The 24,265-nt window shown below is 33.1% G+C and overlaps 1 protein-coding gene across 4 annotated transcripts; it reads right to left on the bottom strand.

Annotated features, from left to right (window-relative positions):
* Positions 1 to 1,452: 1,452 nt before the first annotated feature.
* On the bottom strand, positions 1,453 to 24,203 carry LOC134238874 (E3 ubiquitin ligase Rnf157-like). 4 transcript variants are annotated; one of them, XM_062720985.1, is made up of 15 exons: positions 23,993 to 24,203; positions 21,687 to 21,805; positions 19,813 to 19,904; positions 17,805 to 17,954; positions 17,345 to 17,462; positions 16,338 to 16,401; positions 14,593 to 14,756; positions 14,273 to 14,500; positions 10,106 to 10,220; positions 6,962 to 7,040; positions 6,201 to 6,365; positions 5,254 to 5,344; positions 4,726 to 4,906; positions 4,285 to 4,334; positions 2,586 to 2,728 (listed from the first exon to the last, which is right to left on the bottom strand). In XM_062720985.1, the coding sequence occupies exons 1-15, from the start codon at positions 24,075 to 24,077 to the stop codon at positions 2,720 to 2,722; spliced, it is 1,710 nt and encodes a 569-aa protein (XP_062576969.1). In that variant the 5' UTR covers positions 24,078 to 24,203; the 3' UTR covers positions 2,586 to 2,719. The 4 variants fall into 4 exon arrangements, with proteins under 4 accessions (XP_062576968.1, XP_062576969.1, XP_062576971.1 ...); XM_062720987.1 differs by lacking the exon at positions 4,285 to 4,334 and adding an exon at positions 4,585 to 4,606 and having other exon boundaries at positions 2,596 to 2,728; positions 23,993 to 24,201; XM_062720984.1 differs by lacking the exon at positions 4,285 to 4,334 and having other exon boundaries at positions 1,453 to 2,728; positions 23,993 to 24,199.
* Between the last annotated feature and the right edge of the window lie 62 nt (positions 24,204 to 24,265).

Raw genomic sequence — 24,265 nt, forward strand, 5'->3', positions numbered from 1 at the left:
TTCAGGTTTACGGAACTTCCTGCAGTCAATTCATTTAAAATCAAAAGTCTAGTAATTGGTATATGTATGAAACAAGTCAGCCAAAATACGATCCAAACAAAAGGTTATTTAAGATTTTGCTAACAAGGTAGTTATAAAGAGCGTAAAATTTAGAAAAATGTCGACTTAAAATGGAGTTTTTGAAATCCTTATAAATTCAACTTACCAAGCGAGTAGCTTGCCTCGCTTTAAAAATTGATTGATTAACATATGTTGGGAGACACAAACACCATAACCAGGTGAAGCTAGTGTATCTCTTTAGCTTCCCAAGCCTCTGTTACTTGGTCATTGCTTAATGTTTAATCAAGAAAGTTGAAAAGCTTTACACAATTTAAAAATTTCAATGTTTATTATTTTTGATAAGAATCGTTCCATTTTGATATCTGAATTTTCACTCTTAATTAACCAGGCCTTTCTTTTCTGATAAATGTCATTTTCTTGACATCTAGAGTATGCTGGAATGCAGGAAGATTTTATACTTGTGGTGTAAAATCAGATTGTAAAAAAAATTACAACGAACTGTTTGGAAAATTTGAAATCACATTTTACCAAAATCAACAGCATAAAAACTTAAACGATTTTTCAACTTTATATACAACCATTCCCCGCGATAAATTAAAGTCCAGGGGGCTCATATTACAAAAAAACTAACGACTAAATCCACCATTTACTCTATTTATAACTTTCTTATTTGCATTAAATTGAAAATGACTTTATTCTTTTGAAAAGGAATATGATATTTTTATGATAGCAATTCTTTTTAACTCATTTATTAATTCTGCAAAAGTCTAAGTCGTAAGTTCTTTTGATATCATTGACAGCTGCTATCTCAATAAAAATGGAACTTGTAAAATTACGTACCTTGTCATTGGTCATTTGCAAATTCATTTTATTAAAAAAACATTTATCTCTCAGCTGATTCAATATGCAATACAATACGTCTCTGCATATGAACAATTTCTAAAACGAAGTTACTGACTAAAAAGTTGATGAGACATGAATATCAGCAGCCTCGATTGAAGTTATTTTGTAAGCTCTATGGTCGATACAATGTCCTATCATTAAGCCAAATGCTGACTGATGTTTATCACATTTCAAAATTGTTAGGCCATTATTTACACATTGCATTGTCAACAGACTTTTGTCAATTCCCAATCATGACAAGGAGCAAAAGGCGAATGTGACCGGTTGGCAGGGAAAACTCAATTCTCCATGGCACTTGATCCCTTCTCTGATATTTTGGAGGTCCACGATTGCATTATTTAAAGGACTTTTGAGCTTGAATACTGTTCGTTATCTCAATATATTTCATTGTGTAAAATACATGTACAGTACTGTCAAAGAGATTTCTATTGAAATATAAGATATTCTCTACAAAGCTGTATTCCTTTTTTGTAAAACTAAACAAAATAATCATATTTTGAATCAATTTTATAATTATATCAAACAATTTTAATATGCATTGTACAATAACATTACCATCATGATCAATTATGTGAAATTAACAATATTTTACAAATATTTGACAAATCATTTGTTGTTCACAGCCAATACATTACTAGTACTCAGAATACTACTTGACTACATCTCAGCTGGCAAGAATGTTGTCTTAAAATGTTTTGAAAAAAGAAACAAGAAATAAATATTACTATAAGTATAAGCACTGAATACAAGAATGTCAAGTTTTAAGGGAAATGGTGTCAAAATTAATACCGTATAAGTAGAATTTTTAGCGAGGATTTAATTTTGGCATTATTAGCGAGGGTATTGAGATCGCTAAAATTGAATATCGCTAAAAATGATTGCATTTTATATGTTATAGCTTCTTTGGTGAGAATTTTAAAATCGCTAACATTACATCTCGCTAAAAATTGAATACCATTTTTTGAGGACAAATCGCTAAATTTGCATCTCGCTAAAATTTCCACTTATACGGTATAATTATTTCATTTAAATTCCTTTTCTACATTATTTTGTTGATTTGTACAACTTCAATACAGGTTTGTTGTCAATCTTAATTAAGCAATGTACACAACAGTTTTAACAATCAACAGTCTTAAATTACAACATAGATAAGACTAAAGTGATATTAAATTAAGTTTTATATTACATGTATTCCATTTAAAACATTTTGACAGTATTCAACTGTACCAAACACAACCCCCAAAATAAATTAAAATATGAATAAAATTATCTGTGATGCAAATCTGAATGGACAGCAGAACATGATAAATTATGTGTGCTTTAATCAAAACCATGATTAAAGCCAAGAGGATAATACAGTTATTTATAATGTATGTAGACTAGGATTATGAAGTGAAAAACCAGCTCTCACTTTAAGAAGAAAGATAAGACATGTTAATTGGTTCCAACTATACAGAAACTAATATATGTTTGGTAGAAATCTTGATACATAGGAGAAATTTTCAGTCTGTATTTTCTGAATTGTCTGGTAGGAGCTTGCCACTACTGTAGTTACTTCCGAAGCTGGATGCCTCTGTTCCACTGGTGGAGTTATCCGGTAAGGAGGCGTTACTCTGTAAACACAGAGGATGGTAGCCCGAATTGTCTCTGTTCATGTCATTCATACTTAAACTCAACCCCTTGACATAGGTGACACCATTCTCCTCAAAATCTGTTAAACACGTGTCTTGTGACACATTGGGAGATGATCCTGATATTACTGCTTCTGAAAATCAATTCATAATGTATAATAGTATATACTAACACTTTTTAAACAATGTTTCAATTATTAACACAACAAATTATAATATTATTGTAACACATGTATATACTCTTCAATGCCATGTGACATATTTTTCAGTTACTGTAGTATTTTAGTGAAATAAATAATATTAATAAAAGTTATATCTTATTTTAAAAAAAAAAATTATTCTTAAATTTTTAAAATGAAATTCAAAATATAACATACTTGTATGATCACTTTTTATAATTTTGACAACAGAAAAGTATGCCACAGAGAGAGTGACTATTAACAAAGGAAGCAGAAAGGGAATATAGCTGTGCTGACAGACAAAAAAAAAAACGATTCTGTGTCAGGTCAAAGGTTAAAAGTCAGTTCCAACTGTGAGAAATGTCATGAAAATGCCAAAGTCAAAAGAAAACAAAAATTCGAATATGATATCATTAATAAGAACTAAAAAAAATACATTGTAAACATGTTGATATAAATTATTTTGTGTCATGAAAGTTCACACGAATTATTCTAAATATGTATTCAGCATTGTATTCAAGTTATGACCAGAGACTTTAAATATATATAAGATAGTTCAATTTGGATGTCTTTGGCAAAATTTTAATTGTATTGGTTACTGTAGGGATTAGGGTTCTCAAATATTTCATAAAAATATGTTATTTTTGAAAAACTAAAGCAAAATCAAACATCAATAAAAAAAAATAAAAATCATAAAGTAATCTACTTCTACCTGTGTACCAAGTTTCATTGAAATTGGATGAATACTTTGGGAAGGGGAGTATTTTGAAAGATTTTCTCATAATTGTAAGGTTCAGTTCCGTTACCATAGCAAAAAATTTGTATTTAACTGTAGTGCACTTGTGTAAAAATCTACTGAAACGAAGTTTTCAAAGTAGCATTTTGGATATAAAAAGAGATTCTTTACAGACTGACTATAGTATTAGGCTAAGCTCATCTGGCCTGGGGGCCATATACTGTAAATGTACCAGGTTAGTATATTTGGTGTGTAAAATATTTGGCAGAAATTCATTTTTCAGCAAGTAACATAGATCTGATTTAGTGCTATCTGAATGTGCTAGATATAAATGTATAATATACAAGACATTTGGCAATGTACTAGATTTAGCAGACTCTGCTTTCCGCCAAAATCGCTAAATAGAATACACCGATAAATGTTATATATGTTTACAGTAACTTAGATGAGCTTACTTTTGATCTCCATCTATTATACTAATAATTCCTTTGTTAAAAGTGAGACTGAGATCAAAAGTGTGCTCATTCAAGTTTATGGCCTCCCAGGCTTGGTCTTTGACCATCAAGCTTAAAAAATTTAAATCAAAATTGAAAATTTGAGATCGCTATCAGACCAGAATACCCATATCTCTCCTCCAGTGAAATAAAATAGACATCAATGAAAACAAAAGAAGGCAGTGCTTAAAAATGTTTCTAATAACTTAAAATAAAATAAAATTGGACATCTACTACATGTGTTTTCTACTAAAACTACAACAAGCCTGGTGATTGGTTACTTTTAAAAACAATGGATTCTCGATTCCTCTAATCCAAACTTTGTGATTAACTATCAATAAAGAATTGCAATCAGGAGATCAATATACTTTGTGCAGTAACACAGAAAGTTTGTTTTCAATGAATGAGACAGTATGATCAAAAGAAATAGTTACAATGACATTATGTATAAGTGAGTACCTGATATTTTGTGTATCAAATGTACTGTTAAGAAAATCATGACATGCAGTATGTCATTCAATATGCATAAACATTCCAATTCAGAGAACATTGGAGAAAAAATATATAACAAAATAATTTACCAACACAACAATGGATGTAACACTTCAAAATAGAACAATATTTCATTTTACTTGACTAAACCCTTGCTACTGAGTACCGGTACTACAAACAATTATAAGAATTTTTATGTTATTTGACTTGACCTTTGACCCTTGACCTACCTGCTGACAGGTCGTCCTCATAGTCGGGCTCGGGTTCAGGCTCGGGCTCTGAGCTGTCCTCTCTCTCATCATCGGCCAAGTTCTCTGTGGACAGGTGACCTTGATTCAGTGTCATCGGCTTAATGTCGTAATCACTGTCTGCCTCCGACTCGTAGACTCTCAGTGAGGCAGGCCGCATCCCCTACAACATCAAAAAACAATTCATAGAAAGTCACGTTAATATACACTTACGACAATGCAAGCCACATCCGCTACATCACAAAGTTAAATGGCTCAAAGGAAGCCATATTTATATTATACCTTATGTATTATAAGGAGGTCAATATCCTCATATACATGTATCTATAAATCTTTAAATTAATTTAACCAAAGCTCCAAAGAGGCCATGGCCCATTGCTTCTAAGGACTGGAGAGGCATGTTATGCAAATTTCCCACATTTCCAACTACTAACTAGACAGTGATTCCTTAAATATATTGTCCTTATGAACACAGCTGACAGCTTTTTACAGAATGAACATTTCACCCACCTTACTGTCTAAGCTGTCTGTATTGTAGTCAGATACATTTACAATCTTTGAAGCACTTGATTCATCTGAAATGTCCTTGTTTTCAGAGTATCTAAAAATTATCAAAAAAAAACTTCATTAACGATACCTTAGTTAATATAAAACTGATGACATAATCTTAAATATGAAGGTGATTCCATTCTCACACTTTAGGTCAGAGGTGGAGGTATTTCTACCCAGTACTTCTATACGGTCTACAGTTACTTATTATGTGACAGTATCATTGGCAGAGGACTACCCCTTCTGTTTGTCTTTAAATGTCTGTGTCTGTCTATAGTCTATACATCCTTAATAGAAATGCTTAATACAAGATCTTACTGAGAATTCGTGTTTTTGGTGGGAAACAACCCCTTCCCCCTTTCTGTTTATACAAATATCTGTCAGAGCTTGCTGAGGTTGGCAGTGTCTTTGGTGGAGGAATACCCCTTCTCTCTGACTATGTAGTGGGTGATATCTAACAGAGATTTGGCAGTGTCTTTGGTGGAGAACTAACCTCTCCCCTACCCAGTCTATACATGTCTGTGAGATCTTGCTGAGATTAGCAGCATCTCTGCTGGGGGACTATCCCTCCTGTCTCTCTTTACATGTCTTTCATATCTTACTGAGATTTAATGGGATCTTTCTTGGAGGATTTCCCTTCCTGTCTATAAATACATCTGTGATATCTTACTCAGATTTGGAGGGGATTACCCTCTTGTCTGGAAATACATCAGTAATGTCTGAGATTTTGCTGGATCTTTCTTGGAGGATTTCCACTCTGCCTATATTTACATCTGTGATATCTTACTGAGATTTCGCTGGATATTTCTTGGAGGATTTCCCTTCCTCTCTATAAATACATCTGTGATATCTTACTGAGATTTAGTGGGGATTACCCCTTGTCTGTAAATACATCAGTAGTGTCTTACTGAGATTTAGCTGGATCTTTCTTGGAGGATTTCCTCTCCATTCTGACCACCTCTACAGGGATGTCCTTCTTTCTCTCCTCTTCCTCCTCATCTAACACCTTTTTATCATCAGGTTTGATGCTGGGGCTCACCACCGGCTCCTCGGGTTTCACACTGATGACATGTCTACATTAAATCAACAACTCTCTTGTATTACTTTATATTTTTAAAAGAGTGTGTGTGCATAGGTCAAATCTATAAGAATTTTGCACAACAAATTTCTAAATTTTTTCTTTCCTTTTTAATTATTCCATTCATTTACTTTTGATTCCATGAAAAAATATCGCTCTAAAGATGTTTTAATGGAAATTTTACAAATGTAGCCATCTTCTTTGTACATGGATATATCATATTATTACACAGGAGGTGTTGTAAACAAAATTAACTAGCATGAAAAAAGTTGATAATTTTAACTATCAGAAAAATCCCCCAAAAATTATCTGGAAAGTGATAATTAAGAAAATATATTAAAAACTCTTAACAGAATTCTTTTTTATGACAGGTAATTTTCCACAGAGTGATAATTTATATTAAATTTCCTATAGATGATAAACCTATAGCAATGATGGGGTAAAATGACAAAATTTAGAAAATTTTATCAGAATTCAATAAGCAAGTACTTATGTTCTGAGCACAATTAAATGCAAATTAAAGTGAAATGTGAAGTATTTGTACTAAGGGGGAAATTTTCTTAGAATATTAAGTACTGCTGAAATAATGACCTTTTTGAGAGCCTTTTCTTTTCTCTGTAACTGTTATCAATGTCTCCTGGAGCTACTGTCCTCACTGGAAGCTGCAAGCCTACAGATTTAAAACCGTCATTACAATTATAACATAGTAATCATTACATCTACTGTCCTCACTAGAAGCTGTAGACCTACAGATATAAAACAGTCATTACAGTTAAAACATAGTAATCATTACATCTACAGTCCTCACTGGAAGCTGCAAGCCTACAGATTTAAAATAATTACAGTTTAAAGACTTTAAACAAACAGTTGTTAGATTACATATTAGATAAAGGAGCTGAATTAAGCTATGGATTACAGATAAAGTATAAGTCAGAATTATCATGAGGGTTTTAAATGCATGAGGAGGGTGATTTTTAAACCCTAAGAACAATTCTAAATGACCTTACCATATTTTTCAAAATTTCTTAAATAATTTTCCTTATATCATGCATGAATCCTGATCAACCAAGGATGCTTGTTGGCAGTATAGGTATGAGCCTGTATTTATGTAAGTGGCTCTGGAGAAGTTAAAAATAGGAAAAGTCCTTATAGATAGGAAAAGTCCTTATAGGTAGGAAAATTCCTCATATATATAGGAAAAGTCCATATAGATAGGAAAATTCCTTACAGATAGGAAAAGTCCTTAAAGATAGGAAGAGTCCTTATAGAAAGGAAAAGTCCTTATAAAGAGGAAAAGTCCTTATGGATAGAAAAAGTCCTTATATAGATAGGAAAAATCCATATAGATAGGTAAAGTCCTTATAGATAGGAAGAGTCCTTTCAGATAGGAAATTTCCTTACAGATTGGAAAAGTCTATATAGTTAGGAAAAGTCCTTACAGATTGGAAAAGTCTATATACAGTAGTGTGACATAAATGAGTTCGCAAAATGGCCGCCGTCATCGTAAGTATTTATGAAGGGCGGTGAATCAGTTGCTGAATTAACGTAATCGCTTCTCTTAAAGGAAAAAAATATTTAATTGAAATTTAGGTACGACTTAACTAAATCTGTCATTGTTGTAAATTTGGATTATTCCCCTTTGATAAACAATTTATCGTCTGAGATATGGCTCCCCATGGTCGAGAATTGACGAGTGATCTAAAAGAAATAATCATTCAGATGTCAAATGAAGGTCTGTCAAGCTATAAAATTGAGAATCTAACCGGAATTAACAGTCGTACTATCCAAAAATTTCTCAAACGTGTGAGGGAAAGGGGTAACATAGAAAATTTACCGAGAAGTGGGGTGAAACGAAAAACTTCACAGCGAGATGACAGGGTTCTTTTCCGAAGCATTAAAATCAACCGTCGTCAGACTTTAAAAGATATAACATCCAGATTTAATGCCAGGACAGGATCTAATGTATCTCTCAGAACAGTTCACAGGCGATTATCAGAGGAAGGTTACAAAAGGTGTGTAGTTTCTAAGAAAACAACTGTTTCACGCGTGAATAGAGAGAAGAGAACCCGATTTTGTCGACAGAAATTGCACTGGACAGTCAACAAATTGGTCATCCATAATATTCAGTGATGAGACTAAGATAGTTATTGGAAATAACGATAAAGTTCATGTCTGGAGGAAGAGTGAGGAAGAATACGTCCTGAATGTGTCGGGTTACGTGGTGATTGGGAAACAAACTGTCGGGCCTCCCTCATGTTTTGGGGTTGCATATGTTATAATGGAGTTGGTACCTTAAAAACTGTGGATGGGAACATGAATAGCGAGAAATATATTACAATTCTTGATGAAATCGTTCGTATTTCCCAAACCGGCGCTGGATTTTCCAAGAAGACAATGCCCCGTGTCATGTCTCCGCTTTCTCAAATCGTTGGAAAAAGACAACAACGTTAATATGCCATGGCCCCCACAAAGTCCTGATCTCAATATTATCGAAAACGTCTGGAGAGTGCTCAAAATCCGTGTACAAAGGAGGACACATGAGATCAGAAACGCGAATGATCTGGAGCGAATCGTCCATGAAATATGGAGTAGCCTCCCTTTGCACTATATTCAGAGTTTATATGCAAGCATATCGAAGTGTTCTTCGCTCTAGAGGCTATATAACAAAGTACTAACACAAAAAGGTAAGTGGTAATATTATTTTATTGATAGAAATTAGATTTTGTATACCGCAAGCGCACCGCACGCATGAATGACGGCGGCCATTTTGCGAACTCATTTATGTCACACTACTGTAGTTAGGAAAAGTCCTTATACATAGGAAAAGTCCATAAAGATAGGAAAATTGTTATAGATAGGAAGAATCTTTACAGATAGGAAAAGTCCTTACAGATTGGAAAAGTCTATATAATTAGGAAAAGTCCTTATAGATAGGAAAAGTCTATATAGATAGGAAAAGTCTATATAGATAGGAAAATTCCTCATATATATAGGAAATGTTCAAATAAATAGTAAAAGTCCTTACAGATAGGAAAAGTCCATATAAATATGAAAAGTCCTAACAGGATAGGAAAAAGTCCATATAAATAGGAAAAGTCCTTAAAGATAGGAGTAGTCCTTATAGAAAGGAAAAGGCCCTATAAATAGTCCTTATAGACAGGAAAAGTCCATTTAGATACAAAAAGTCCATTTAGATTAAGGAAAAGTCCATATAAATAGGAAAACTCAATATAAATAGGAAAAATTCATATAGATAGAAAAACTTCATATAGACAGGAAAAGTCCATATAAATAGGAAAACTTCATATAGATCGCAATACAGACTTAAAGATGACCAACAGACAAACCTGGGTGAGCAAACAATGGTGAAATTGTTGTGTGCGTGTGTATTTTTTTTTTTGGGGGGGGGGGGAAGGAGAAGGGGGACAGCTTTCTTCTCCCTATATAGAGCTGTCCTTCACATAAGGGGAATTTTTTATGACTGGAAAGTTACCACCTTGATGAAATTTCACTTCTCAAAGGAACTTTATGTAGATGTGTGTTGAATGTACAATTTATATTCTCTAAACTCTATCTTCAAGCATGACATTAAAAGAATTTTTGAGATGATAGAGGACACAATTTGTAACATAAATCACTACAGGTGTATGTACATGTATAAATAAGCCACGTACAGGGTAATCACATAATTACAATGTACAGGTACACTGAAAGCATGCGTTTAAATAAAATTACCTCCATCAACAGTAAACAGCTGATTACACGGTCCATTGACTGCTTCAATCAGAGACACTGCCTCGTACCCCGTGGGGACCCCCTCCTGGCTCACTGGATTCTCTTCCGTCTCACCCTACAATATAAACATCTCATCTCTGCTAATTTTATTTTATCTACATGTTTTCTTCATTACATATTTTCTAATGAAAAACCTGATACATGTATACAACTGTTGCCTAACACATGCCTAATGTCAAAGAAATAATTGACCTTCTTTTAAGCCCATCTGCATTAAAAAAACAAGATATTCAAATTTGTAGTTCAACAAGGGTAAATGAAGTCATTCACCTCATTAAAAACAGCATAATATTTACCACAAAACTGGTCAGGCATGAACACATCTGTATTCCTTATTATCAATGCAAACGTGCGGCATTACATTAAAGATGACATGCAATTGAACCTTAAAATCTAACCCCATAGCTTAACCAGACAATGAATTAGTATCTACAAACAAGTTTTAAATTTTTAAACCTTTTGAAACCTTACCAAAAAAAAATAATCATTTTGTTTAATAAATTCCCAATAATTTATTTGTTATATATATATATTTTTCAAATAGAAAAAGTGTTAAATTATAATCTGTATTTTATTTAAATTTTCTAAAAAGTGAGCCTTCCTTGTGACCTTTCATTGTGAAGGTCACGGTGTCTGGCTTAGTGCATTCCTCTCTCTTCAGTAATGTTTACACAACCTTACCCAAAACAAGTATCTTCTGCTTTTATGCAGGAGTTTTTACATTGCTTTCAGGAAAGCAGTCATCATTTTGTTTTCATAGTATGCACTCAAGAAGTTCCTTTATTTTCAATGAAAATTACAGCATACAATTATATTTTTGTATCTACAGGTAAACAGTGCATGCATTAATGCAATTGTTAACTTTTTCAACACAAAATTCTATTCTTCTTTCAATCAATCTCCTTCAGAAAAGGAAAATAACATTATGTTATGCCAAGTCCTTCTCAGTGATGAAGTTAATGAGCAATAAAAGCATTTTTTGACAATGTGAACTTTATAGCCCTGCAGTTCTTGGGAAGAAGGATTTTGTTGATTTATTTATTTTCCCTTCTTCAACTTTCATCCCCCACCCTCATACATGCCAACTTTTGAAAATTCCCATGGGGGATTTTGCGCGTGACAACATTTTTCATAGCTTTAAGTCGTGAAATTAATTTTGACATGATCCTTTTTTTAAATTTATTACAATTAATATCACTTATTAATACTACTAAAGGATAAAAATAACACAAAAATGTTATGAAATACAGGTGCCTCTCTCCTAAAGAAGGATGTAACATAAGGACACATATGTGAAAAACTGAAAATTATCAACTTTTGATACTGTAAAGTCCTGAACATTTAAGATTTTTATATTTTGTAAAGATTCCAGATATTAAATTTAAAGAAATTTTATATTCCACTGTAAAACTTTGATACTCTATATTTGGCCCACCCAACTACATATGAACAATTGTACATGTCTTTTATGAACAATTGGACTTCACAATTTATGAGCATCTCATCAATCCAGTAAATGTTAAGACTACAATTATAAACAGTAAGTTAAACATATAAACAGCAATAGGCACAAAGGAAAGTGTAATGTTTGGGTTTGTTTGTTTGCTTTTTTTTTACTGAATCAATGGTGAAGACATTTCTCTTGCCTTCACACTTTGTGAAAACTTTGTATTCAAAATTAATAGATGAATTTCAATGACAGCAAAGAAACCAACCAACAATGAAAAGAAAAACCCAGGTTTTTTTCAAGCCCAAACAAATAAGAAGCAATGGCCTTGAAATAAAGCTGTAATTATATCAAGAAAATTAGGTCACATAATATTGTTTCTAATTGCATCAAATGCAGGAAGAATTGAATACCTCAACCTAATTAACATATAACAGATGACAGAATCTTCTGCCCTGAATAATTTATGGGACAAATTGTTTGCTGCAAAACATCAGACAAGAGAATGACCTTCATTATCTCACAGAAGATCCAGGTGATAAAAGTGAAATAGTCATAAATGTAGTCTATGCCAAAGACATTGGACCCTCGGACCTGACCAATGTGTAGTACGTGCCTCTGGTTCGATCACTTCCATGCTTCATTTTTTACACCAGACAAGAATGTCTGATTTCTCTGTGTCTGGTTTTGAGCTTTACTATTTTAACGTGTTAAAATAAGTAAAAACAAGAGGCCCATGGGCCACATCGCTCACCCGAGTAACTTGGGTGACGCAGTTCTTTACCAGATTTCCCCTCTTGCTATACCTATCATGCCCCCCTACCCCCTTCCTTTTCATGATTTTAACACTTTAGAATCTATACTACCACATGCAGGATGCTTCCACAAAGGTTTAAGCCTTCCTGGCCCAGTGGTTTTTGAGAAGAATTAAGATTCTTAAAAGATTCTTCCTAAATATATCTACGTAAAACTTGGATTCCCTATTGTGGCCCCGCCCTACCCCGGGGTCATGATTTTAACAATTTAATATTTACACTACCCAAGGATGCTTCCATAAAAGTTTCAGCTTTCCTGGCCCAGTAGTTCTTGAGAATATTTTAAAAGATTGGTTCTATACATTTCTATGTAAAACTTGGATTTCCTATTGTGGCCCCGTCCTACCACCGGGGGTCATGATTTTAAGAATTTAATATCTACACTGGCCTTGAAATAAGGATGCTTCCACATAAGTTTCAGCTTTCCTGGCCCAGTGGTTCTTGAGAAGAAGATTTTTAAAGATTTGTTCTATGTATTTCTATGTAAAACTTGGATTCCCTATTGTGGCTCCGCCCTACCCCCGGGGGTCATGATTTTAACAATTAATATCTACAATACCTTAGGATGTTTTCACATAAGTTTCAGCTTTCCTGGCCCAGTGGTTCTTGAGAAGAAGATTTTTAAAGATTTGTTCTATACATTTCTATGTAAAACTTGGATTCCCTATTGTGGCCCCGCCCTACCCCCGGGGGTCATGACTTTAACAATTTAATATAGATCTACACTACCTTAGGATGTTTCCACATAAGTTTCAGCTTTCCTGGCCCAGTGGTTCTTGAGAAGAAGATTTTTTAATGACCCCACCCTATTTTTGTCTTTTCTTGATTATCTCCCCTTGTAAGGGGACTTGGCCCTTTATTTTAACAATTTAAACTCCTCTTCACCCAAGGATGCTTTGTACCAAGTTTGGTTAAAATTGGTCCATTGGTTCTAGAGAAGAAGTCGAAAATGTGGAAAGTTTACTGACGGACAGACGGACGACGGACAAAATATGATCAAAAAAGCTCACTTGAGCCTTCGGCTCAGGTGAGCTAAAAATATAGCAAAAAATCCACTATTTTACATTAAGTTTTTTGGTCTGATAAAATTTGGTTTGGTCCTGTGTGTTCATTGTTTAACAGGACCAAATGTCCTGCATGGTTCAAAAAAACTTTTGCATAGACTGTAAATGTATAGTCCAACCTTTTTATGTCGAACTTGATAGGACAGATAAAACATCTGATAAATATGAGGATTCAAAATATTGACATAGAAAAGAAGTGGGGACTTCCAGTTCACTTTGACATATGCATGGTATTTGAAATAATGGTAAAAGAAACTGAAGTTCAACTACCGGGTATATTAGTACACAATTGATATAAAGGAAACACCATGCAAGGATTTGATGAAACTTTAAAAATTTAACTGTCAGACACAAAGTGAAAACATCTATTTTAGAATTTTTTCTCTGTTAGGTTGGTCCTTGCCTCCTACTTAACAGTTTGTTGTAAAAATTGATAATCTTATGGAAAATGGAATATAGTTATAATCAATAACATATACACATACATAGGGTTTCTAGCTGAAAAATGATGGGTATATCAGCATGGTCTGTAAGATTTGTCTTTCAAATAAATCAATATTCCGATGATTTTCAAATACATTTACTGCACTCAAATTAAATTTTTTATTGTTTCTGATCACATCATGATTTTTCCTTTTCATCTAATTGTTTTAAAACTACCGGTATTTGAGTCTAGACATGAGTTGATAAACAATTACAAGTGCATAAGGTTTTTAGCTGAAAAATGATATCAGCATGGTTAGTAGGATTTGTCATATAATACAACAATTGAAAGACTTACTGTTTGTACAGACAGTGGTTGTTTTTTCCTCATGGCACGGATCTGTAGTAATGCTCTGAATGGTGAGCGACAAATGGGACAACTAGATGCCTGATAGCGGAGGGATTCAGCACAGTTACTACATAAACACAGATGGCGACATGGCAGTATGAGTGTGTCACGCATGTCTGACATACAGATGACACACTCTGCTCCACTGTCCTCCACCTCATCATCAGGATCTTCCAGCTGGAGGAGAAAACAAAGATTTGGCATAATAAAGGCTATAAACAAATACACTGCAATTAAAATCACTTGTCCTCATATATCTTGTTATTTACCTTTGATCTGTCCGTGTGTTTGTTCTCAATTCCATATATTTCCTGCAGAAGATACAGTAGCCCGTCCACAAACTGTTTCTGTTTTAATGCTTTTATCATGTAGCCTCCATCAACTGAGCTCTTTTCCACCACAGCATAGGTTAGGTGACAATGGCATGGATGATCTGATAATAAAGTATCAGCATAAACAAAGATTTATATAACACAGCAGAGGTCACGTGACAATGGCAGGGATGATCTGATTATAAAACATCAGCATAAACAAAGATTTATATAACACAACACAGGTCAAGTGACAATGGCATGGATGATCTGATAATAAAACATCAGCATAAACAAAGATTTATATAACACAACACAGGTCAAGTGACAATGGCATGGATGATCTGATAATAAAACATCAGCATAAACAAAGATTTATATAACACAGCAGAGGTCAAGTGACAATGGCAGGGATGATCTGATTATAAAACATCAGCATAAACAAAGATTTATATAAAACAGCATAGGTCATGTGACAATGGCATGGATGATCTGATAATAAAGCATCAGCATAAACAAAGATTTATAAAACATAGCATAGGTCAAGTGACAATGTCATGGATGATCTGATTATAAAACAAAGAGTCATATAATACAGCAGAGGTCAAATGACATAGATATTGATCTAGACACAAAACATCAGCAAAAACAAAGAGACATATAACACAGCACAGGTCATGTGACAATATGACATGGATTATCATTGCCAAAATCAAATGTATTCATGAGTTCTTCTAAGACAGTGGAAAAACACTATTCTGAATTTATTAATCATTTTCACTATGTCAAACTACATACTAATTAAGTGGCATATTATCTTTTTTAAAATCTCATGTTGAAGAATCACACTGCACATTTAGGCCTGGGGAATAATGTGGTAAATTAAGGGTATAATAAAATTAGCACTTGATATTCATGATTCTCTGTAAATCCATCAGATATACAAGATACCATAAAACTTATAGTTATAAAAGGGCTTTACAAATATGTAAAAGATAAAACTTCCTTGAATTTTTCTATTTGTCCTACTATCTATGAAGAGTTGTTGCTCTGAAGAGAGTGTGTTAACATTCTAAAGTTTGCCCATGTCACACCAAAAGCTCTGTTTGTTACAAACAATACATATAAGGCTATTCAATGACTTTTTGGGGTCAATGATCCAAATGAGGAAATAATTCCAATAATTTCATACAAACTGTATACTGCATAACACAATAATTATTGTTTATTTACACTAAGGCTCACTTCTATATGAAAAACAGGACAAATGCCCTCATATGGCCAAAGTTAACGTTTCTTCATTGCGAGTCCAAATCCAAGGTCATTTGAAAAGGTTAATAGGTCAAAAATCCTGGTAGCCATAAAAAAGTATTGCACAAGTAATATGCATGTAAAATGTGAATGCTCTTGATCCAACCATTTAGAAATTATGACCAAGATTAATATGAAAGGTATTGTAGAAAAAAAATCAGAAGTTATGGACATGGCCAAGGTGAGTTTTTTCAAAAGTAGGTCAAACCCCAGGGTCAAAATCAAGGTCAAATACATGTATGTTGGTATCCAAAGACAGGTGTAGTATCAAGAAATGCAAGCATGAAAAAAGAAAGCCTTACATGTAATGCCAATCAATCAAAAGTTAGGGGCAACTTTAAAGTTTCGGTCAAAAGATGATCATTTTTTATGCTATCAAAAAATGGCTTTACCATCATCTTCCACCACACAGCTGATAATGACTGGGATGGCCTCCTTCATTGGATCATACTGCCACTAATAAAAATAAACAGTCATGTCATTTACATCATCAATAGGTCAAAATGCTCAAGTCTAACTAAGCAATAATAACTAATTGAAATTGACCTATACAAGTAAAATCTCAATAAATACTGTAGATTGGCAAATAATCACGATGGTTTTAATTTCGCTATGTTCACGATTCATCATTTTTCCGCGAAAATAAACCCATCGTGAATGTTATCATTAGCATTAAAAACCTTTAAATGATTGTAAGAAATTTTCTTACAGCGTGAAATTAAAACCATCGCGATTTGAACTTTTTGAGAAATCGTGAAATTTTAACACCGTGGAATTAAAACGATTTACAGTATTAACTTAAGGAATTTTAAAGGTTTTTTTTCTTACAAGTCTAACCTTTTTAATCAGTTAAATGCTCTATGAAAGACAATATTGGTGCAAAATATAAATAGTGTTACCCAGTACTTGAATACTAAAATCAATCACATTCATGTGAGATTTTTTCAGTTGTTGTATTATTTCATAAGAAGAGACCCATTTTCTAGAGCATTTATGCAACATTTCTGCAATTTTAACATACTTTTTTTAATCATTATTATATCATTTCCACATAAATCAATATCATTCATCAATCCATGAAAATCTGACATTTTGCATGTTTTTAAGACAATCATTGGCAACAAAATTTTTTTTTGATGGTCTGAATTTCTATATTACTGAAAGCTTTAACAGCAATTCAAGACCTAAAGGGAACTTCATTCTGACGTGATACTTTTCTTGTATGTGGTGTTGACAGATTTTCTACAGAATAAGTGTGTAAGCAGTTCAAGGATTTAACTTCATTGATAAATTGTCAATAACTGACATTGAGAGAGAAGTACATATAAGATATACTGTCAGTTATTTTACTGCCCCTGGCTTAAGTTGAGTATCTATGTCATGGCTGTCAATAACATACCTCCTCATCGCTGTATTTACTGGGGTCCAGGACATGTGTGGGCTGAGAAAACAGCTGATTAGCACCTCTTTTATAACGATAGGTCTCTGAGTTCAGACACGGCTCCCTTGATTGAAACCTGCTCAAGAATAAGGAAATAAATGTCCATTAAATGAATAGAAATATGTGTCATTTAATCTAGATAAATGTGTCAAAGATCATATATCCTAAACCTCAGTAGTAGTACATGACTTAAACAACATTTATTGATAAAAGAATCTGAAGTTTAGTCTGTTTCCATTCATTCTCTCTTTCCTACCACAGCTCTCGTTCCAGTATTTATGCAAATGTTCACTACACTAACATTAATTAATTTAAGTTTCTGTCACAGAATTTTTTTCCTGGGTAATTTTTTTGATTTGTCCTTTAATTAACCAACAGAAAAAATATATGATAATATAAAGCTTTGTGGTATCCTTACGTGATCTGACCATTGTTGACATCTTCTGTAGCAAAGTAGTAGAGAGTTATTGCACACTTTGAATCTGAATCGAATGTGAACTCAATGTTGTACTTTGTATTAATGGAGTCAGTTTTATCACCTCCAGAACCATCCTCACTGTCATCTACCCTATAAAACAAAGTTCTTATATCATGTCATGATCATCCAGAGCTCTTATATCAGGACTTAAGTCTTATATCATGTCATGATCACCCAGAGCTCTCATATCAGGACTTAAGTCATATCATGTCATGATCACCCAGAGCTCTTACATCAGGACTTAAGTCATATCATGTCATGATCACCAAGAGCTCTCATATCAGGACTTAAGTCATATCATGTCATGATCATCCAGAGCTCTTATATCAGGACTTAAGTCATATCATGTCATGATCATCCAGAGCTCTTATATCAGGACTTAAGTCATATCATGTCATGATCATCCAGAGCTCTTATATCAGGACTTAAGTCTTATATCATCACCCAGAGTATATGACTTAAATCTTATATCATGTCATGATCATCCAGAGCTCTTATATCAGGACTTAAGTCTTATATCATGTCATGATCACCCAGAGCTCTTATATCAGGACTTAAGTCATATCATGTCATGATCATCCAGTCGAGCTCTTATATCATGACTTAAGTCTTATATCATAAGTCATAATCATCCAGAGCTTTTATATCAGGACTTAAGTCTTATATCATGTCATGATCAATTCATCAAGAGCTCTTATATATCAGGACTAAAGTCATATCATGTCATGATCATCCTGAGCTTTTATATCATAACTCATCTACCCTGTAAAATAAATTTCTTTTACGAATAATTTAGCTCTTGTATCTTATTAATAAACCATATTCCATGTAACACAAAGAACTATTACCAATAATTCAGGTCGTCTACCCTTTCAGAGAAAAAAAAGTTTAGTTTAAGATGTTATACATTTGAGAATGTCAGATAGTCAATGTGATCTAACCTGTCATAAAGTCAATATTGTAATAAAAGCAAAGTGAGCAGGAGCATAGAAAATACCATAGTTCAGTCACATAGTCTATAAAGCTCACTGTTCTCACTATACAATCCATATTGTAGAATACCATGACAATATGAAATCTGGGCTATTCCTGACAACTCAGTTTTATGTGACAATCTATACATTAACAATCAATTAACATTATTGATTAAAGTACTCAAGTCTAGCATAAAAAAAACTCAGAAGCAATCCTGCTGAAAAGGTATTCCCTGACCAGTTCTACTGATTATTGGATGGAAATTTATATTTTAATATGCTGTAAAATACCACCTTTTTTTTAACAGTACACATATTTTAATTTGTATTGTAATACATTTCATAACCTTATTTTTTTTTATTCACTACAAGTAACTTCCATTTAATGTGTGTTTAAATGCAAAATTTACACATTTATTATAAATACACGTTGCAAAAAAAAGGAAAGATTTTTAATGATTTATCTATAGATGTGCAATGAATTGCACCCATACATCATCTGCTGGCTTGTTCTTTGGGGCAATATCATTTATCATGTTATGACATCTTTAACTTTATTATTTATTTAAAGAATTTGGAGTTTGTAACTTATTTCGAAGCCTCAAATTTTTTTTTCAATATATTGGTACTGAAAAAATGTATTGCAACATAATATTTTTTTCAACAAATAAGAATAAACTGGAATATTTGTATTATTACACAGCTCTTCTGACAAGATTTATTAAAACTGTATCCCGATAATAAATTTATTCCAAGAATTAATTTTGTGAAAATATGAGAGGACAAAGCCAGTCTGCTACAGTATGAATCATAAAATCAGACAAGTAACAGATGATGATCATTTGAGCAGTCATTACCAGATAAATTAAGTACATGTGACTTTATATCATCTTTATGTAATGCTCTTAATTATTGTAACATAATATTGATTGCATTACAAGTGATGACTTTGTAAGTTGTTCACCAATACTTACTTGACAAATTTCAGAGAGTCTTTACGAATGTTGACCAAACTTTTCAGTGGCTTAGTAGGCTCACTTCCCGAAGAGGAAACTTGGTATGGAAACTAAAACAGATATAAAAAATTCAAACCAATAAATGTAATTATTCTAATACATGTAATCATAAATATTTAATAAAACCTTTCTCATGTACAGTATAGATATTTGTTTAAAGCCTTATGACTGATGTTTGACTTTGTTATTCAACAGATAGGTTAACTAATTCATCCTGACCACTAACTCTGTCTTGTGGGAGGATTTCTGATTTATCTGACCATGTCCTTTACCACAGCAATTAAAATACTACTCTCACAAAGCAATAAAAACACTATCTTACACAAAGTTAACTGTACTATACAGGTCAATATATAAATACCTGTCTGAAGGAACAGAAAGCAGTATCGAAAAAAATCTGGAATGTACATGTATACAACAGGCCAAATATCCATGAGCCTCTCAAAACTTAAGTTTGAGCACATTCTAACTATTCTTAGCCCAAAGTTGATTTAGTATTTTTTTTTGCATTTTTCTCTTTACTTCTGACCTAAATGTTACATAATAGGCAAATGTAAATCACATCCTGTTCATCTTATTTTTCTCTTTTGTATAATTTTCTATATATGACTTTTTCTGTTTTTTTCTATGTTACTTTGTTCATTTTTGTTTGTGTTTTTTTTCTCTCTTCTTTTGTACATTCTTTTATTATCACTATTTGTTTTGTACCTTGACCTAAATGTAGGGAGAGGGCTAAAATAGGCTGCGCCTGCTGCCCAATCCTATTCACAATAACATCAGTGAATAAAATATTGTTTAAATTAAATTAAATGTAAATCACATGTAGGTATTAGATCAGTCTTGGATGACAAAGTTACTATGTATTCTGTAGGTTTTTTGGCTGTCATTTAACAGGGCATTGGAAAAAAATATTTAGTACATTGGAGTAAGACTATAAGTGATATAAAGAACAATTAAATATTCATCAATTCTTAAACTATATATTAAAGGGTGGAACATGTATTGATATTGCTTTCATCACATTCATTCCGTTTTGGTTAGACTTATAAAGGCATTCTTATGTGACATCAAATCTGAAATCATAAAATTTGCAATTGCAAATTATGTTTTCCCTCATATAACACTATTTGAACAAGGTATTCTTTCACCTGGGTAAAAGAAGTTTGTCATGGGATCATAAATTGATTGTTTAGTCATAAACGTTCTATGTAATTTCATAGTGATCAACGTGTTTAACACAATAAATTTATATCATCGAGTTTTGAAAAGAAAAATCATTTATGGGTTTAAAACTGAAGTACCTTACTATTTGTAACAAATCAGTCACAAATGTGATGTGAGTATAAGTAAAAGGTATCATTTTAAAAATTTTATTAGGATGTAAATATATGTTGGCATGTGACCAAAGCTACCATAAAGTCCTTCAGGCCTATGGGAATTGATCACATGACCAACTTGCATTTACATGTACATCCAGATAAAACTTTTAAAAATACCTTATTTCTTAAATAAGCATTCGAACTGTCAAGAATTTATTCTCCACTTTCCTATGAAATCAATCATCTGATTAAATTATTAAATATGCATAAAAACCATAATTATTGTAACAATATACCTGTCACTTCTTAGAATCCAAACAAAATTTCTAAATGCTATAGTATTTTTAATAAGTAGATTAGTTCAGACATGTAAGCAACAACATCTAGTAGATGTCATTTTTAAAACAGTTTCTTTATGTGCATTTCATTTGCATATATGTATTGATTGTATTCAGCTTTAACTACAAGAACCTACTAAAATTATTTTATTTCCAGATATTTAAAAGTACATACTGGAATAGGCTTGTTTCCCAGGAAGTTGAGGTCTGAGTTTTCACCAAATAAATAGGACTCAGGTTGACTCATGTCAAAGCGTTCCCCTCCCATGTAGAAGTGGGTCCCAAAGTAGTTTCCTGCGAAGAAAAATCAACATTGTGTTAGCAACTTAAAGCAATCTTTATTTTAGGAAGCTGTTAAATAGATATACAAATCATCAGTTTGAAATCATCCTCATCAATTCATTCAATATTTTCAACAAGTACTCACATTTTAATAAAGTTTTGAGTCCCAAATCCATGCCCCCTTAACTCATACTTTATTTACTGAACAATTTAGCGATTGAAACTGTGTCTGACGTATCCCCCCCCCTTCATGCCTACACCCCTATACCCCAACCCAGGCTTTTTCCTATTCTCTATTGAGAAGTTGCTGGCTCATATATAAAACAAGCCAGCCACTTGTCAATAGAGAATATACCTTACATTCCTACTTGTCAGTCTATCCCAAAAGCACCTGTCCGTCAGACAAAACAAGTGAAAATCTTATTGGTCTGATGCACTAACTAGTAAAATCAGTCCGATTGTCCGAGGTTTTTTTTTAGTCGGATTCAAATTTTATATGTTCTCTTTCATCATATAGACGCTTTAGCTAACACCAATTAATGCATAACACATTATTAAAAACGTTTTGTTGATCGCAATTGTTCTAAAACCTACTTCCGCCACGATGTTTCTAAAATATTTTGATAGAGCAGTACCAGGGAAGAAAAAGAAAAGGATTTGAACCTGGTGAGGCTGTAATCCTAGATCCCCGATCTGACTCTAACCCCTGCTTTTTACAATGTACATGACACGTGCATGCAGCAGGGTCTCCCCTGCACGTTACCGTATAAAAAGCAGGGTCAGAGTAAGAGTCAGAGGAATATCGGATTAGTGAGTGTCAGACTCCAGGATTAGTGAGGCTAAATATTTGTTCTTCCAAGTTTTAGACATCAAGCTTTATCTTGCTGTAAACACTTATTTATCATCACTTATTTATCATGATTATGTTACGTCTTATAGTAAATACACAGGGGCCGGTAACATATTGTTTTCGATTTTACGTAATCACTATATATTATATACAAAAAAGGAAAGGGAAACAACGTCAGCCCGAATTTACACAGGGTCGATCTCGGAAATATTTCGTATTTCATAGAGAAAAGAATGTAGCCAATTAAATTATAACTAGAATTCATACTACAATAAATATTCTTTAATAAAACAGAAACCTCGTTACTTTTTATAGCGTTTAAGTTGGGTAATACTAACTTGATATCCCGTTGTGCGGGTCGATGTACTTTAAGTCGTCCACTAAAACGAGGCAAAATTCGCACATTTTCTCCAGATTTGAAGTCTTTCTGGAGATGGAAAACACATAGTAAAGATCCAGCGTTCACGAAAATAATATTTTTCTCTTGTTAATTGCAATTAAAAGGTACAACATCTCCGATTTGAATAAATACGGTAGCTTTTTTCGTTCACAGAGAGGCTCAAGCCCAAAACAGACGACATTTTGGAAAACCCATGATTGATAAAAGGCGGAGCGTGATTGGTCAGATCTGTTCTAGAAAAGCACCATTGACCAATCACATCTCGCGTTAAATATTGGATGCAATGTTGAGCGAATTTAGTGGACGACTTAAACTACATCACTTGCATGATAGGATATCGGATCTGCAAAACACGACTTGCACAATTCTTAAATGACCGCGATGGTAGTTCTATTAAAGAGTGATTATTACTGAATGATCCCAGACGTTATTTCACTAACTGCAAGGTATTTCATTGAAAACACGAGTCATTTCCGAGATCGACCCTGTGTAAATTCGAGCTGACGTTGTTTCCCTTTCTCTTTTTGTATACATATAGTGATTACGTAAAATCAAATACAGTATGTTACAGGCCCCTGTGAGTAAATATTACATGCAGATTTGAATTTTGAATTTATAATTAATCAATAAAAGTCATCCCCTGCCAGTCTATAAAACTAGGCCCTGATAATGTGATTATATCCTAATGTGGCCTAATTTATGTGATTGTACCTTTAATAAAATTAATGTGATATTCACGTTTTGTTGTTTTTTGGGAAATCTACATTATCTTTGTTCCCTAAATGATTACAACCACTCTTCAGCTTTGTTTTCCTAATTTATACACTAAAAAATACCCTTTTATTTAGTTTGGTTTAGAATTTGTGAAAAAAAGGGAAAAACCGCGGAAAACAAGCAATCGTGGACTTGTATTTTGTTCAAACACCTTTGGTTAGATAAGTATCCTTACCTATTTTAGGTGGATACCGATAAGCATTCGTTGATGCTATATCAACTTCTTCTTCACCTGTATCACGACTTGCTATGCCCCCCATCTTGATATTGTTTACCAAAATCCAAGATGGCGACTTCCGTATTTATTTCTGACGTCACAAGAACCTGTAAATATTTACGTGGTAATTTTTACGCCAAAATTTTTCACTTTTGTCGACTTAAGTCATTCATTTAGAGGTATCTATCGCATTTTTACAGAAAATAATTTAATACACGAACATGACACGAT

The sequence above is a fragment of the Saccostrea cucullata genome, unplaced genomic scaffold (assembly GCF_032062105.1).
Source record: "Saccostrea cucullata isolate Sc308-1 unplaced genomic scaffold, CSIRO_AGI_Scuc_v1 ctg729, whole genome shotgun sequence".
In the NCBI taxonomy this organism is placed as follows: Eukaryota; Metazoa; Mollusca; class Bivalvia; order Ostreida; family Ostreidae; genus Saccostrea; species Saccostrea cuccullata.